The 14,034-nt window shown below is 30.9% G+C and overlaps 1 protein-coding gene across 1 annotated transcript; it reads left to right on the top strand.

The window, feature by feature from the left end:
• Positions 1 to 1,536: 1,536 nt before the first annotated feature.
• Positions 1,537 to 2,779, top strand: LOC120276073 (cytokinin riboside 5'-monophosphate phosphoribohydrolase LOG1-like). The gene is made up of 5 exons (XM_039282810.1): positions 1,537 to 1,638; positions 1,768 to 1,883; positions 1,984 to 2,014; positions 2,119 to 2,218; positions 2,658 to 2,779. Exons 1-5 carry the CDS (start codon positions 1,537 to 1,539, stop codon positions 2,777 to 2,779), a joined length of 471 nt encoding a protein of 156 aa, XP_039138744.1.
• The last annotated feature ends 11,255 nt before the right edge of the window (positions 2,780 to 14,034 follow it).

The following is a 14,034-nucleotide window of genomic DNA, read 5'->3' as shown; positions in this document are numbered from 1 at the left end:
ATGTTTTTATTCGTTTCTTCTTTTTTATGCTTTGTTTTTTTTTTAAAAAAAAATTAAACTATTAACATATTTAAAAATTAGTAAGAAAACCAAATTTGAATTTCAAATCCATGCATGAGACCTTTTAAAATTATTATTGGTTTGTAATCTATTATAGTATATTGCGCTCCTATTTTTCTCTTTTATTTTACCTTTTTCCTCTATTTGGTTTAATAATTTTTTTTGTTGTTCATACATGTATAGACATAAAAATAAATTACTTTATTTGATTTTATTTTATGTTTTTTGAAATTTGTATTTGAATTTTTTTTTAAAAAATTTCTCATTGAGCTTTAGTTATTTGCTTTTTCTCTTCTTAATATAATATTTTAATTTGAAATTTAAAAATTATAAAATAATAATAGCAACAAAAACTTATTGCCTATCAAAAATTCAATTATCAAATATTTTTTTTTATAAAAACTAAAGACAAATCATAGGCTACTTTTAATACGATTGTTAAAAGTTGTTTATAAAAAAATTAAAAAACTTTGATTGATTGTCTACTGTGCAATCAAATCATACTTGATATGCCTTTGACTAATTTGCATACGTTTGAAAGACTTAACATATCTCATGCTCTTCAATTAATCTCAATGCAAATAGTTATCAAATCTAAGAAAATAAATTCAAATTTTTGTTCCGCATTATATATGAAACATTTTTATGTTAATAAAAATTATTTCTCTTTTAACAACTATAATGTAGGCAAATTTTAGCCAATTTTAATATATCATGAAATTTATTCAATATATATACTTACAACTTTTAATTATTTATCTATAGTCATATATTATCAAGAGTATGGAGCTAAAAATTATCATTTTTTTAACAGAATTAATAATTCCCAAAATTTAAAAAAACCCCCTTTTAATCCCTCTTTTTCAATCATTTTTCCCCCTCATTATCAATTTCCTTCTCATCAATACATTACACATAGTTATTAATAACAACCATTTAATAACCACAATATATATATACACCCAGTTTTATAAACATTTAACAAGATACTGATTTATTTATAAAGTAAACAATGTAGAAATATAAACCAAATCTACTCTTCTTTTAAGAAGGACTGACAAAACATGATTGACATCTCTGACTAAATATGCAAAAATATAATATAAAAAATACATTTAAAAAATTATATCAATAACCAAAGTAGAACAACCCAAACCAACCATTTCTCTATTTATTCATTTGTGAGGTAGTTGTGCCTATCCCAACAAAAAAAAAAGCACAGAGCTAGAGTAATCCTCCCCAACAACACTCCACCCTCCAGTGTTTGTAAATTTTAATCCATCTGAGATCCTCTTTTCTCATCCTTCCTTATTATGATTTTTTAATTGTCAAACAATCTTTTTTTTCAAAAGCTGCATATCATTCTTGCAATTTTAAGTGATCCTTCCTTATTATGCTATTCATTTCTCCCACTTAATTTATGATATATATTTAATGTAATTTGCAGTGTTGATATGACAAAAGGACAAAGAGAGAATGACTACATCCAAATTTAAGACAATTTGTCTTTTTTGTGGTAGTAGCTTAGGGAAGAAAAAGAGTTACAAAGATGCTGCCATTGATCTTGCCAAAGAATTGGTTTGGTTTCTTCCTTTTAGTTTATTTTTATATCTCTTTTCATCACTATCTCTTCCTTGCTATCTTTTTTTTTTTGTATCATTGTTCTTAAACATAAATTAATAAATGAAGCTATTGGATATAACCTAGCAAATGTTCGCACTTCAAGTGATGAAAAACATTGATTTGGTATACGGAGGAGGTAATATTGGATTAATGGGCTTGATTGCTCAAACTCTCTTTGATGGTGGAAGGCATGTTCTTGGGTATGGTTTACATTTTTTTTAAAAAAAAAATATTGAAAATCCATTCATTTCATAAAAAACTTCTGAATATATTAACTAAATCTTTTATCCATCTACTCAGTGTGATTCCCACACCTCTAATGGATAAAGAGGTATGGAAATGATTTTTTTGTATATTACAAACTCTTAATAAACAAAAACCTCAAACCACATATATCAAAGGTTATTCTTGATACATTATTGTTTTTATGATCATATCACTAGTGTCACTATAGGAGATTTAAAACCAGTTAAAAATATACACCAGAGGAAAGCAGAAATGAGCCTACATGCTGATACCTTTATTGTTATGCATGGTGTGTATTTTGCATGTAATAATATTTGGTTATACCTAAGAGCCTTGACATGCCATTTGGAGCAATATGATTGGGTCTGGGTTTTTTTACAAAAAAAAAAAATATTTATCTGGAACACCAAGTTGAGAAACAGATTTTAATTTATGTCTTCAATTCCTTTTTAGTCCAGATTAGCTTTTAATAAAGTTAAGAGTTTTGTTTGCAAATAAACCACAATCTCTTCCAATCTAAGCAAACTTTAACCTCGAAATCTCTTTCTCACTTTCCCTTTTGTTCTTCTCTTAGAATCACTAGAACAACCGATGCTGAAATGGACGACTCAGATCATTGTGTAAGAGAGATGGCGACCACATTTGACGGCGGAGGAGGGACAAGCATTCACATTACGGAGTTAGACGGCATCTTCTTAACTCAATGTTCATCTTTGCTGTTTTCCTAGGGTTAGCGTGGAACCCAATCGACACTTGTGCCACCCTCGCCATGCCGGAGTGCATCACCGGAAGCCACGTAACGGAAAACCTGGTCTCATTCCTGGGGCTTACTCTTCAAGATGGAAAATGAGAGATTTGAGCCAAGCTGTAGGTAATTCTTCTAGAATAACTCCACCGCTATTCAATGCTGTTTTAGAATAGGTTCAAACAACAACACGATAAAAAGATTATTGCTGTTTCTAGATTTGTAGAAGTTTTTTAAGAAAAATTTTGTGATGATAATTAACTTCTATAGGCCACATATACCTAGAAGCTAATGACTATTTAGGATAATGAATGAAAGAAACACAACCATATCTATCCTCAAGGGCTTATTAGTAACAATCATGAAGCTAATCAATAATTCGCTAAAAAAAATTTGGTAATATTCTTCTACAAATAGCCATTCTCATAATGTTAGAAGTGGTTACCATCGAATACTCCTTATTACAAGCTTGGTCTTAGTATTGTTTTGAGGTTTGCAGCTATTTATTTTCGGCCTTTAGCTTTAATTGTTTGATGTCCGCTGATGTTTTCATAAAGTTTCAATTGTTCTATGTATACACAAATATGAATTGAAATCATCTCTCTCTGACTATAACCTATATGATGATGTTCATGGGTTGTTTTATCTACCTAATGTTCTTTGTTATATAGCTTAAATTCCATGAGAATTTCAAATACAAAAGTGCATACCTTTGTTGGATTTCATGCATTAAGAACAAATTACAAATGATGGACTTATTCATATCATGATTGCTCCCAGTTGCCGTCCTTTTCATGATTTCATGATTTGCAATGTTTCTTGAACATCATGATATCAGAATATGGATGATCATTGAATATCATTGACAAATCAATCATTTTTTAAACATGTTTCATATTGTACTTATCCCTTGTTTTATATGAAATGTTATATAAAAATATGGATTTAAATTTTCTTGAAAAAAAATAAAAAATATTAGACCTTTTGAATTAATAAATATGTATATAAATAACAGGAAATCAGGGAATAAAATATGGTTTAATGTGGGACATCAGTTTAAGATGCCAAAATAAATAGATTTATTAATTAAGAGGCAATTATGGGAATCATTTGATGTAGATAGATATTATATTAACAATTGGTGTTTGATGTGTATATATATTTTGGGATTCATTTGATGCGTATTTGCCAGTTGGTGTTTTTTTTTAACAAAGTTGAACAGTATTAGTAAACCATGTCATGCACAGATGTGGACAGATTAATGAATAATTGAAGTGGACACTACAAAGACCAATAGGAGAAGATTAAGGATAATATTCTTCATAGAATCATAAATTAATTTATGTACAAAGACATGGTATGTTCTTATGTCATTAGAAAGACAAATCTTTCTTGCAATAAGGAAAACTTTAGACATCTTATCCCAAAATCTCTTCTTTGTCCACTAATTCATACAATGATATTTTGCATACATAATATATCAATTAATTATGTACTTTACACAAGTCCTACAATGAGCTTGAAGTATATTTTCCCAACTTAACCCCCTCCCCCACTGCCAAAATCAGATAGTCAAGATTAGAGTAATAAGGATATAAATTGTTATATCTATACTTCAAACAAGTTTCTTGGTATTGCATTCTTGGCAACTGATAGCCAGGTACTTAGAGATAATTTTACAGATATACATACTTATTTAGAAGCTTTAATTGATATAACACAAATCATTATGCATATACACTGTAATTTACAATGGACACATCATTTCTAGGGAGATGCGATACATGTTCAAATTAGAGATTTTGATTGCCCAAAGTTTCAAGAAAAACTTATTTAAGGTTCAGTCTACAAGATTGCTAAATTCCAAGTAATTCGACCGAATATCCGATATTTATCAACCACAAGAGAATTTGCGGTCCTTTTTAGCTCCATTACCTAGCTGGCATTAATCCCTGATGATCCTACTCCCTATCCTCGATGTCACTTTGAATTTCTAGATCGGGAAAAAATGGCACTGCAAGCAAATTCTGATAAATATTTGATAGGTAAAATTATTCCTACAAAGTTAAAATATATAAATTTTTTAACTATAAACTAATGTATGAATTTATTATGCAAATGCAATTAGAACTCTAATATCCATTGGCCTAATACTGAATGTTCAATTGACCAAATATGAAAAAATTGTGGAGAAAAGAGATGTTATACTAAAAGAAGCAAGGTAAGAAAAAGGGGGAAAACCGCATTAATTGTACCATCTCATCAAATTTATGGTTATTTACATGCTCTAATAAATATTCAAAATAAGCTCGCACTAATTTAGCAAATTTCCTTTTGTCATATATGGACATAAATAAAACCATCAAATAGTGGTGATGAGTTGAAGATAACAGTATGGGAATCAACTTTTCCTCAATTAAATGCCAACAAACTCCTTCAGATCTGACCAAATCCTGTGCTTCTGTTTGTTGGAATAATTATAAAGGCATTCCAAGGTAAGCCAAAGGAAAATAATTAAATAAATTCATATAAATATTGCAAAATAGTAACTTCTTCTAATTGTTGATTAGGAATAATCTATCTAGCTTCGACTTCAGCCACAAATATCTATATCAATTTGGATATTCCTGAGACAAAAGCAATACAACAATAGTATGTAAATCATTTACAATCGAAACTACTCTATATTATCATTATTATTACTCTAGCATGTTACATAATATTTATCATTTAGTGCCAATCAGACAAAAGCTTGGAGAACAACCAGTGCAATTACTAGCTTTGTCAAGTCAAACTCCAAATATGCAACAAAGAATTCAAGAAGCTAAATATGCTACAATTGCTTAGCTGTTGCAGTTTTCACCCGCTACAATTGGTGTAAGTAGACAAAATTTAATCAAATTTCAAAAACCACAAAACAAAAGACAGTATAGGAAATTAATACAAATGGACTAAAACAACCAATATGCCTATTCCATATAGAACGCACTATTTACATGTGATGCTTGGGTAGAGGAAATCGATACTTCAAATGGTTGGTTCTTTTATTCTTGCAATATATGCAAAAAATTCATGATTGAAACAGAAAATGGTGAGCTTGCTTGCTATGACCATGGCCAAGGAATTCCAAAGTTGACGTAAGTGTTGCAAACAGTAATTTATATAGTTCTTACACTATTAATTAACATATATGTTATCTTGCCCTTTTACAGGTTAAGATTGCAGATGATAATTAAAGATGAAACTGTTGATATAGAAATTACCACTTTCGACAAACAAACTGAATTAATGACAAATCTTAATGTGGATTTCTTGCAATTTATTGAAGAAATATCACAGACAATAGTTCCAGAGAAAATAACTGCTATAGTGAAGAGAAAAATTACCTTTACTATTGGCCTAACCCCAAAAGTGATTAAAGATGATATCTTGACTTATAGAATTTACAGAACAAAGGCAATTCAACTAGAAGGCCAAAGTTCTACCCAAACGCGAAAAGTACAACTAGCATTTAGCCAATCCCCTATGGAAGATAAATCGGAGAATACAGAAACAAAGCCCCAAAATGACACAAATGACACACTTGAATCTTTTATACAAGTTGGCCTTCCACGAGATCTAGCTTTAGTAGAATCTCCAGCTAAGAAACAGAGAAGGTAAGAGTATGAGAACCACAATAACTAAACTTTATTATAAATAATGGCAAAACTAATGCAAATTATGACACAGGGGAAAGGAGAAGATTGAATGAAAAAACTTTGAAGACATGAACAACAAGAAAGTCCGCATGAAAATTGCCAAAGCACAAGAAGCACATGCATCTTCTGTGAAAAAAAGTTGTTAATTACGTTAACTACTTACTTTGATGTTTGCAAATTATATGAGTGTTTAAATAATGTGTATGTTGGTGTAGCCCATAATGTTTAATTGTTCTTGAAATGCTTATGTTGTTGTAAAGCTTTACTATGTGGCTATAATTACAAAGATTGTATTAATGGTGAAATAATGTATTCTATTGATCATGTTGTTTTGTTATAGTCTGCAGTTTTAGTAAATTAGATTTAAATATTGAATTAGTGATAAACCTTTTGTACCTCAAGTCTATGAAGTTAGACGTTGATCACATCTTCATGAAACTGAGGTAAATAACGCAACTCCTTTGCAGCTATTCCTCTATATCTCTGTATTAGTTCGATCTCATCACTTGCGACACCTAACACATGAAAAAAAAAATTTATTGAACTGTTTTCACTCTTTTTACCTTGCCAAGTAGCTGGCTTTTCACATAGCTAATGCATAATTTTGTTTTATTCTCTTACTTTTACTTCTTTTGAGTTTTAGAAGCATGAAGGCGAAACTCATCACAATATAGCCAGATGCATTTCCAAATGATTCAACATCAAAGATTCTCGATTAAAGGCATGATCTTGAAAGGCCTTTGCAATAGTTTTCGATAGGAGAACTCCATGGAAATCTGGAAGACATGTATGCCTACACTATAATTTGTATTTATCTTGCAACTGTTTGCCATACCTCTTTTGTACCATTGGTTTTCTTTGCGCTTTATTTAAAAGACTGGGATAGGATCAATATCTGCCGCTTCCTAGATTTTTGAAATAACTCATTTAATGACATTGCTCCTTTGAGAAAAAATTGAAGCATTTTTCCTATAATTATATGAATATTTGTTTTTTTAATGTTTTCATGACTATAACCTTATAAATTGTGAAGAAGAGACTTAACTTAGCAATACTTGCATATGAGCAGGTACAAGGCCTAAGCGCAGTACCTAATGTATTATGGACTTCTTTCAGAAGGAAATTAGCTCCAATCCGCACGCCCTGAGGTCCTCCTCTTCACAACAACGAAGCTCCTTTCCAGATGATCTGGATCCTCCCAAACCCTCTTCTCGCCAATGTGATCCTACTGGATTCTCCTTTCTCCATCCGCTCAATCGCGTTCTCGATGATATTAGGTATTGAGTGTTCTCTGTTTTTCATTCCTTTTTTGGTTTTTTATTGTGTGGACTCGCAGGGCTGATGGCATTGGCGTGGAGATTCTCAATATCGCGTTGCCTGCTGTTCTTGCTCTTGCTACTGAAACAATTGCTTCTCTGGTTAATACTGCATTTGTAGGCCATTTGGGTATGTGTAATTACTGTACCAATTCATTTATGTAATTTTTCCCCTATTCAAGAATCAACGATAATATTGAGCAAATGCTTCAAAAATGGATGAATGTTTAATTTGTGAAGGTGAAGGGTGAGTAGAGATGCGTTGGTTGTGATTCTTGTGAAAGGTAGTAAATTTAGAGCACCAAAATTTGAGCTTGATATTGGTACCATTGCATTTGACAGGGTTTGTTGAATTGGCAGGTGTTGGTGTTTCAGTTTCGATTTTCAACTTGGTGTCCAAATTGTTTAACATCCCTTTGCATAACACCACAACTTCATTTGTTGCGGAGGAGCAGGCTTTGGATGTTGGCATGAAAAACAATTCTTCAGGAGTAGCTAGAAGTATGTCTGGTACTCTGATGCCTCAAGTACGCTGCTATATTACTTCAATTCTAATTTTGTGTGGATCCATGGTTTAGGTTTTTATGTTGGCAGGGGATGAAAGTCTAATTTCTAAAACTGGGTGTCAAAAAATTCAGGGGGGTGGTGATGTAGAAAGCAAGAAGTATCTTCCAGCTATATCAACGTCTTTAACATTGCCTGCTAGTATTGGAATTGCAGAAGCAATAGCAATGGCCTTGTGCTCTGGGCTTCTTATGAATTTCATGGGTATACCTGTTGTATGTCAAACTTAGCTGATTGTGTATGAATAATTTAACCTATATAAGTTTTCTTTTATGATCATACTTAAAGTAATTGGCCAATTTTTTTTTATATCTCCAAGATAGTTCTTTGCTTCTAAGCAGCTATGTTTACTAAGCCTTTCTTGATATTTTTCCTTTTTGTTTAAATTTTATTTTGAAGCACTTTATTGCTAGGTAACTATGATATTTTCATGCACATATTTGTCCTAACCGGCTTGATTGTTCATAAAAGGAAATTCACATGCACAAAAATGAAGGTGTTACTGTTGAAGTAGTGAGAGGATACGAAGAGGAGGTGCTGTGATATGTAGTGTGGTTGCTATGAAATAAAGGGATGTTGAAGAGGAGAACCTCTACAGTGTTGGAAGGAGTTGAAGCAGAGAAAGATGGTAGTTAAGTAGAAGCTGTTAATGGGCTGCTGAGGTGGATGGCAGTTGGTTGAAGCGGCAAGGCAGTTATGCTGGGTCAAAGGAGATGGGGTCATGTTAGAAGTATTTCTAACCGTTGGATACCTTTAGAAATGGAGAGATTAAACAAAGACTGTTGGATGCCATGTAATGAATGGAAACCATTGTAACATTTAATCTCAGCCGTTGCTTTCTATTTGTAATCACAGCCGTTCGTTGCTGCATAAAAGAAAACCAACATGATGCAAGTTTATAAATTTGCTAACAGAGGTAAGGAACACACACACACACACACACACTTACACCTTTAGTATTGTTTTTCATTCAATTGGTGACACACACACACACACACACACACACACACACACACACACACACTTACACCTCTAATATTGTTTTTCATTCAATTGCCGACACACACACACACACACACACACACACACACACACACACTTACACCTCTAATATTGTTTTTCATTCAATTGCCGGAAGGCATTGTTATTATCACTCTTCAAGGTTAATCTCTCATAGTGTAATTTGTACTATATAATGTTGTGTTTGGGATATTACCTGTAAAACAATAACAATAAATTGTCTTCTTTTTTTCCTAGCCATTGGAGTTGTATTGAAGAACATACTACTCACTTTACCTTGTGTTTTATTTTTAGTGAAAATGAATAGTTAATGAATTGAGTGATTGTTTGTGCAGGTGGTCTGTGGACAATCAAGTGGATATACTCTATCAAAATGAAATGTTTTTACTCTAATGATGATTATTATAATTGTAAAGTCATGGACAACTTGAATAAATAATTGCTTCTATGATAATGACATATAAACTCATGCATAGATTAATAAAATGATTGCTTCCATGATAAAGACATGTGATGGAATATGTCTTCATTAAGCTTTAAAATTGTTAGGAAGTGAAGTTTAAATCACCTAATCACATTAATTATTCTAAAACCAAAAATTTCAAACCTAACCGAGTGGTTATCAGAAACACATCTAAGTATTATATAACACTCACCATATGTTATCCAACATTAGGCTTCCTTTCTTTTTGGTATTTAGTTATTTCAAATAAAGCTTGTAACAAAGGTATGTACTTTTGTGTTTAAATTTATCATCCTCATCAAGTTTTTCTACATAAGTTATCTTTTAATTTTAATTTTTTATTTTGTGTAAATGATATGGAAAACTAAATCCATCAATTTTTGTTGATGTTGCATCAACATGATGAACATATAAATCAATGTATCCTCCATGAAAAATTAACTATATGGTTCTACGCTTTTAATCTTCTCCACACCCCCAACTCTCATATACCCCCTCCATATTTTTTTTATTTGATTACATGTTCCAAATGTTTTAGAATTTTTCCCACCACTATATAACACTGACCAAAATCTAAGTTGTCTATCATAAGGTCTCCTTTCCTTTTAGTAATTTATTATTTCAAACAAAATTTCCAACAAAGGTATGGGTTTTTTGTGTGTAAATTTCTCATTCTCATGAAGTTTTTCTACATATGATGTTTTTTATATTGGATATATAATATGGAAAAATATTGCCATCAAGTTTTATTGATGTTGCATCAACATGATAAACATATAAATCAATGTATTGCCCATGAAAAAAAAATATATGGTTGTACGGAGTTAGTCTTCCCCACATCCCAAAATCTCATATTACCTTCCATATTTTTAATTTGATTACATTTTACAAACATTTATATTTTCCCCTGTTTCATATTGAGAAAATGATGGAATTTTTTTATTCTTTTATTAAATTCATATATGTAAAAGTTGTGGCATATCTTGGTTGTTAAGATATATATATTATCTTAATGAATTTGAAAGCTAAAGATATGAAGTCATTAACAAATATTTCCTTTGTCTCTAATATTTTGTTTTTAAGGCAACTTACTACAGTTTTATGCCAATACATTTGCATAGCACTTGGGATGCCGAGGGTACATCAACATTCAAGAAAAAGCCAATTTATTACCTACAATCAACAAAGTTGTAGCTAAAGTCAATCGAAAGAAACGTATGAAGATCCTTAAAACTAGGAGATCACAATGTAGCACTTATACAAAGCATATCAGTCCTACTATAACTATTGATAGAGCAAGATAAAGGAATATTGAAACAAACATACTCCATGACAACTATGAGGTTGAAACTATCAGCACACCACAATTAATTTTTGGTGAGTTTCATAAAGCTTTGACAAGCAAAACTTATGCCAATATTCAAAAGATTATAATGGTTACTTAACACAAAAGTAAGTATTATTCTGCTTTTGCACACTTATACTTCACATTCGATATTCAAAGTTTTACAATTACTGATAATTCTTAGATTTTTTTTAAGCATCAAAGGCAAAACATACACTTTGAAAAATAAGCAAAGCTAATAATATTCCTATAGCATAATCATTTAAAAATAACTTTCTCATTCATGTGAATCACTTGTAATTTACTATCACTATTATAGAATTTGTTTTTAAATTTAATACCTGATTTTTGTGTTAGTATGATTAATGTTGATCGTATTGGAAAAAGAAATAATCAATCCACAATTTGTATTTTCCAAAATTCCGCATATATAAATTCAAACCATCTCAAAAACTTATATAAAATGCTCTCTCTCTGTCTCTCCCTACATGTATATATACATATGTATATATATAAATAATATCATACCATTAAAAAAACCATTATTAGATAAATATCATCCCTATAAACTTCTATTTAGCAAACTTAAGTCATCTTAGACCAATATATATTATTGTGGGGAAAAAAAATATAAGCTCTAATTTTATAATTCCCTTTGCACAGCTGCAGGATCATGTTTTGAATCTTCATATTTCAGTGGGCCTCAATTTATATGTGAATTCTGTAATGCAGCAATGTGGTATGATGAAGAATTGATGTTTCAAAACATTCTTCCAACCCTAAATTTAACATGTGTTGTAAACAAGGTCTTATTTCTCTACCAAAACTCAAAATAACACCCCCATTTTTGAAAGAATTACTTGATGCAAATGTTGGAACAAAAAGTTTGAAATTTAAAGAACAAATTAGAATTTACAACTCACTCTTTCAATTTACATCAATTGGTGGGGTTGTTGACAATAGTCTAAATCAAACAGCCGGACCATACGTTTTTAAATTATTAGGACAAAACTATCACATATTAGGATCATTATTACCAATAATTGGAGAAAAACTAAAATATGCTCAACCTTATATGGTCGAATCAGATGCAGAACTAGCTTATAGATTGTCATGTTTTGGGATATTAGAAGATAGCCAAGGATTAGACAAAGAAAAAATATGTGTATTAACAAATATGTTAAATGAATGCAATGAAATAATAAAAGTTTTTAGATCAGCTAAAGAGTTATATGAACAATTTAAGGAATTACCAGTCAGAATTAGGTTTCTCACAACTCGAATCAGATGCAGAACTAGCTTATAGATTGTCATGTTTTGGGATATTAGAAGATAGCCAAGGATTAGACAAAGAAATAATATGTGTATTAACAAATATGTTAAATGAATGCAATGAAATAATAAAAGTTTTTAGATCAGCTAAAGAGTTATATGAACAATTTAAGGAATTACCAGTCAGAATTAGGTTTCTCACAACTCGAGGGACAAAACCCCACAATTATACATTGCCAACAACCCTAGAAATAGCTGCTTTAATAATTGGTGACTTAGAATTGGAGAGCATGGAAGAGATATTATTGTTGAACACCGCCAACAAGGATTGAAAAGAATTAGTGACTTACATCCTGTTTTTATGCCACCTCAATATTCATTATTATTTCCATATGGTGAGGATTGTTTTCATTTGAACATACCATATAAAAAATCACCACCCGCAACAAATTAGGAAGGTTGTATCTAACAATGCGAGAATACTATGCTTACTTGATTCAACAAAGAGACATGAAGACCAACACTTTACTAAGAAGAGGAAGGCTTTTTCAACAATTTATAGTAGATTGTTATGCAATAACTAAAGAAGCAAGATTAAGATAAATAAGAGATCACCAAACAACACTAAGAAATATATGTACAAGACTGTTATAGATGCAATGAGTCAAGAAGATGTCAATGCAATTTCCATTGGCAAGCGAGTTATATTACCAGCAAGTTTTATTCCAGGACCAAGATATATGTTTGAGAAATATCAGGATGCAATGGCAATTTGCAGATATTATGGCTACCCAAACCTTTTTATTACATTCACATGCAATCCTCGATGGCCAGAAATAATTTATGCATTAAGAAGCGTTAAAGGACAACGTCCAGAAGAGAGACCTGACATAGTATCCAGAGTCTTCCACATAAAATTAAGACATCTCATCAATGATTTAACAAAAAAAAAGACATTTTGGCAATGCAAAAGCAGGTAAGAATGTTTTTTGTTACTGCTAATTTCTTCTGCTTTAAATTCCTTTTGATTAATACCTTCTATTACAATGGATTTAACAAGTGTGCTAATAACATTTTAAGATAAAATTAATAAATAAACCACAATTTTTTTGCTTAAAAAAAAATATAATTGCACTATAACATCATTCATAATCAAATGCTTAAAAAATTTACTCAATCAAATAAATTCAGTTTATGTTATAATAATATCATCTTATCTTTTCTTCTTGCTTAATGACAATTATGTAATAGGTTTTTCTAGTATGATCGAATTCCCAAAATCATAATGCCCTTCATAACTAACTATTACTAACCAATTATTCATGGATTCTTTAAAAAAAAGAAGACTGTCGATGACTTTTAAATAACTAATACCAAGTATGGTACAATAGGTTTTAAAACCCAAAGAAATACACTTTTATTCTAAACAATGTTTTTTTTAAGTTGTGTATACAGTGGAATTCCAAAAACGAGGGTTACCACACGTCCATGTTTTGCTATGACTGCAAAGGGAAAATTCATTCATGACTCCAGTTGAGATTGATAGCATAGTGTCAGCTGAACTTCCGAATAAAGAAATTGACACTATAGGTTATGAAGCCGTTACCTCATTTATGCTGCATGGCCCTTAGCTGCAACAAATTTAAACACCATGCATGGTAGACGAAAATGCACAAAAACTT

The sequence above is a fragment of the Dioscorea cayenensis genome, chromosome 14 (genome assembly GCF_009730915.1).
Source record: "Dioscorea cayenensis subsp. rotundata cultivar TDr96_F1 chromosome 14, TDr96_F1_v2_PseudoChromosome.rev07_lg8_w22 25.fasta, whole genome shotgun sequence".
NCBI classification, from domain to species: Eukaryota; Viridiplantae; Streptophyta; class Magnoliopsida; order Dioscoreales; family Dioscoreaceae; genus Dioscorea; species Dioscorea cayenensis.
Note: the sequence above shows the minus strand (reverse complement) of the source record. Positions and strands in the feature narration are given on the sequence as shown.

Excerpts from the sequence above, each read along its gene's own strand:
- LOC120276073 (XM_039282810.1), top strand. The coding sequence starts at position 1,537 with ATGACTACATCCAAATTTAAGACAATTTGTCTTTTTTGTGGTAGTAGC. Across the intron at positions 1,639-1,767 it reads TTGATCTTGCCAAAGAATTG|CAAATGTTCGCACTTCAAGT; the intron begins GTTTGGTTTCTT and ends GATATAACCTAG. Across the intron at positions 1,884-1,983 it reads GGTGGAAGGCATGTTCTTGG|TGTGATTCCCACACCTCTAA; the intron begins GTATGGTTTACA and ends CCATCTACTCAG.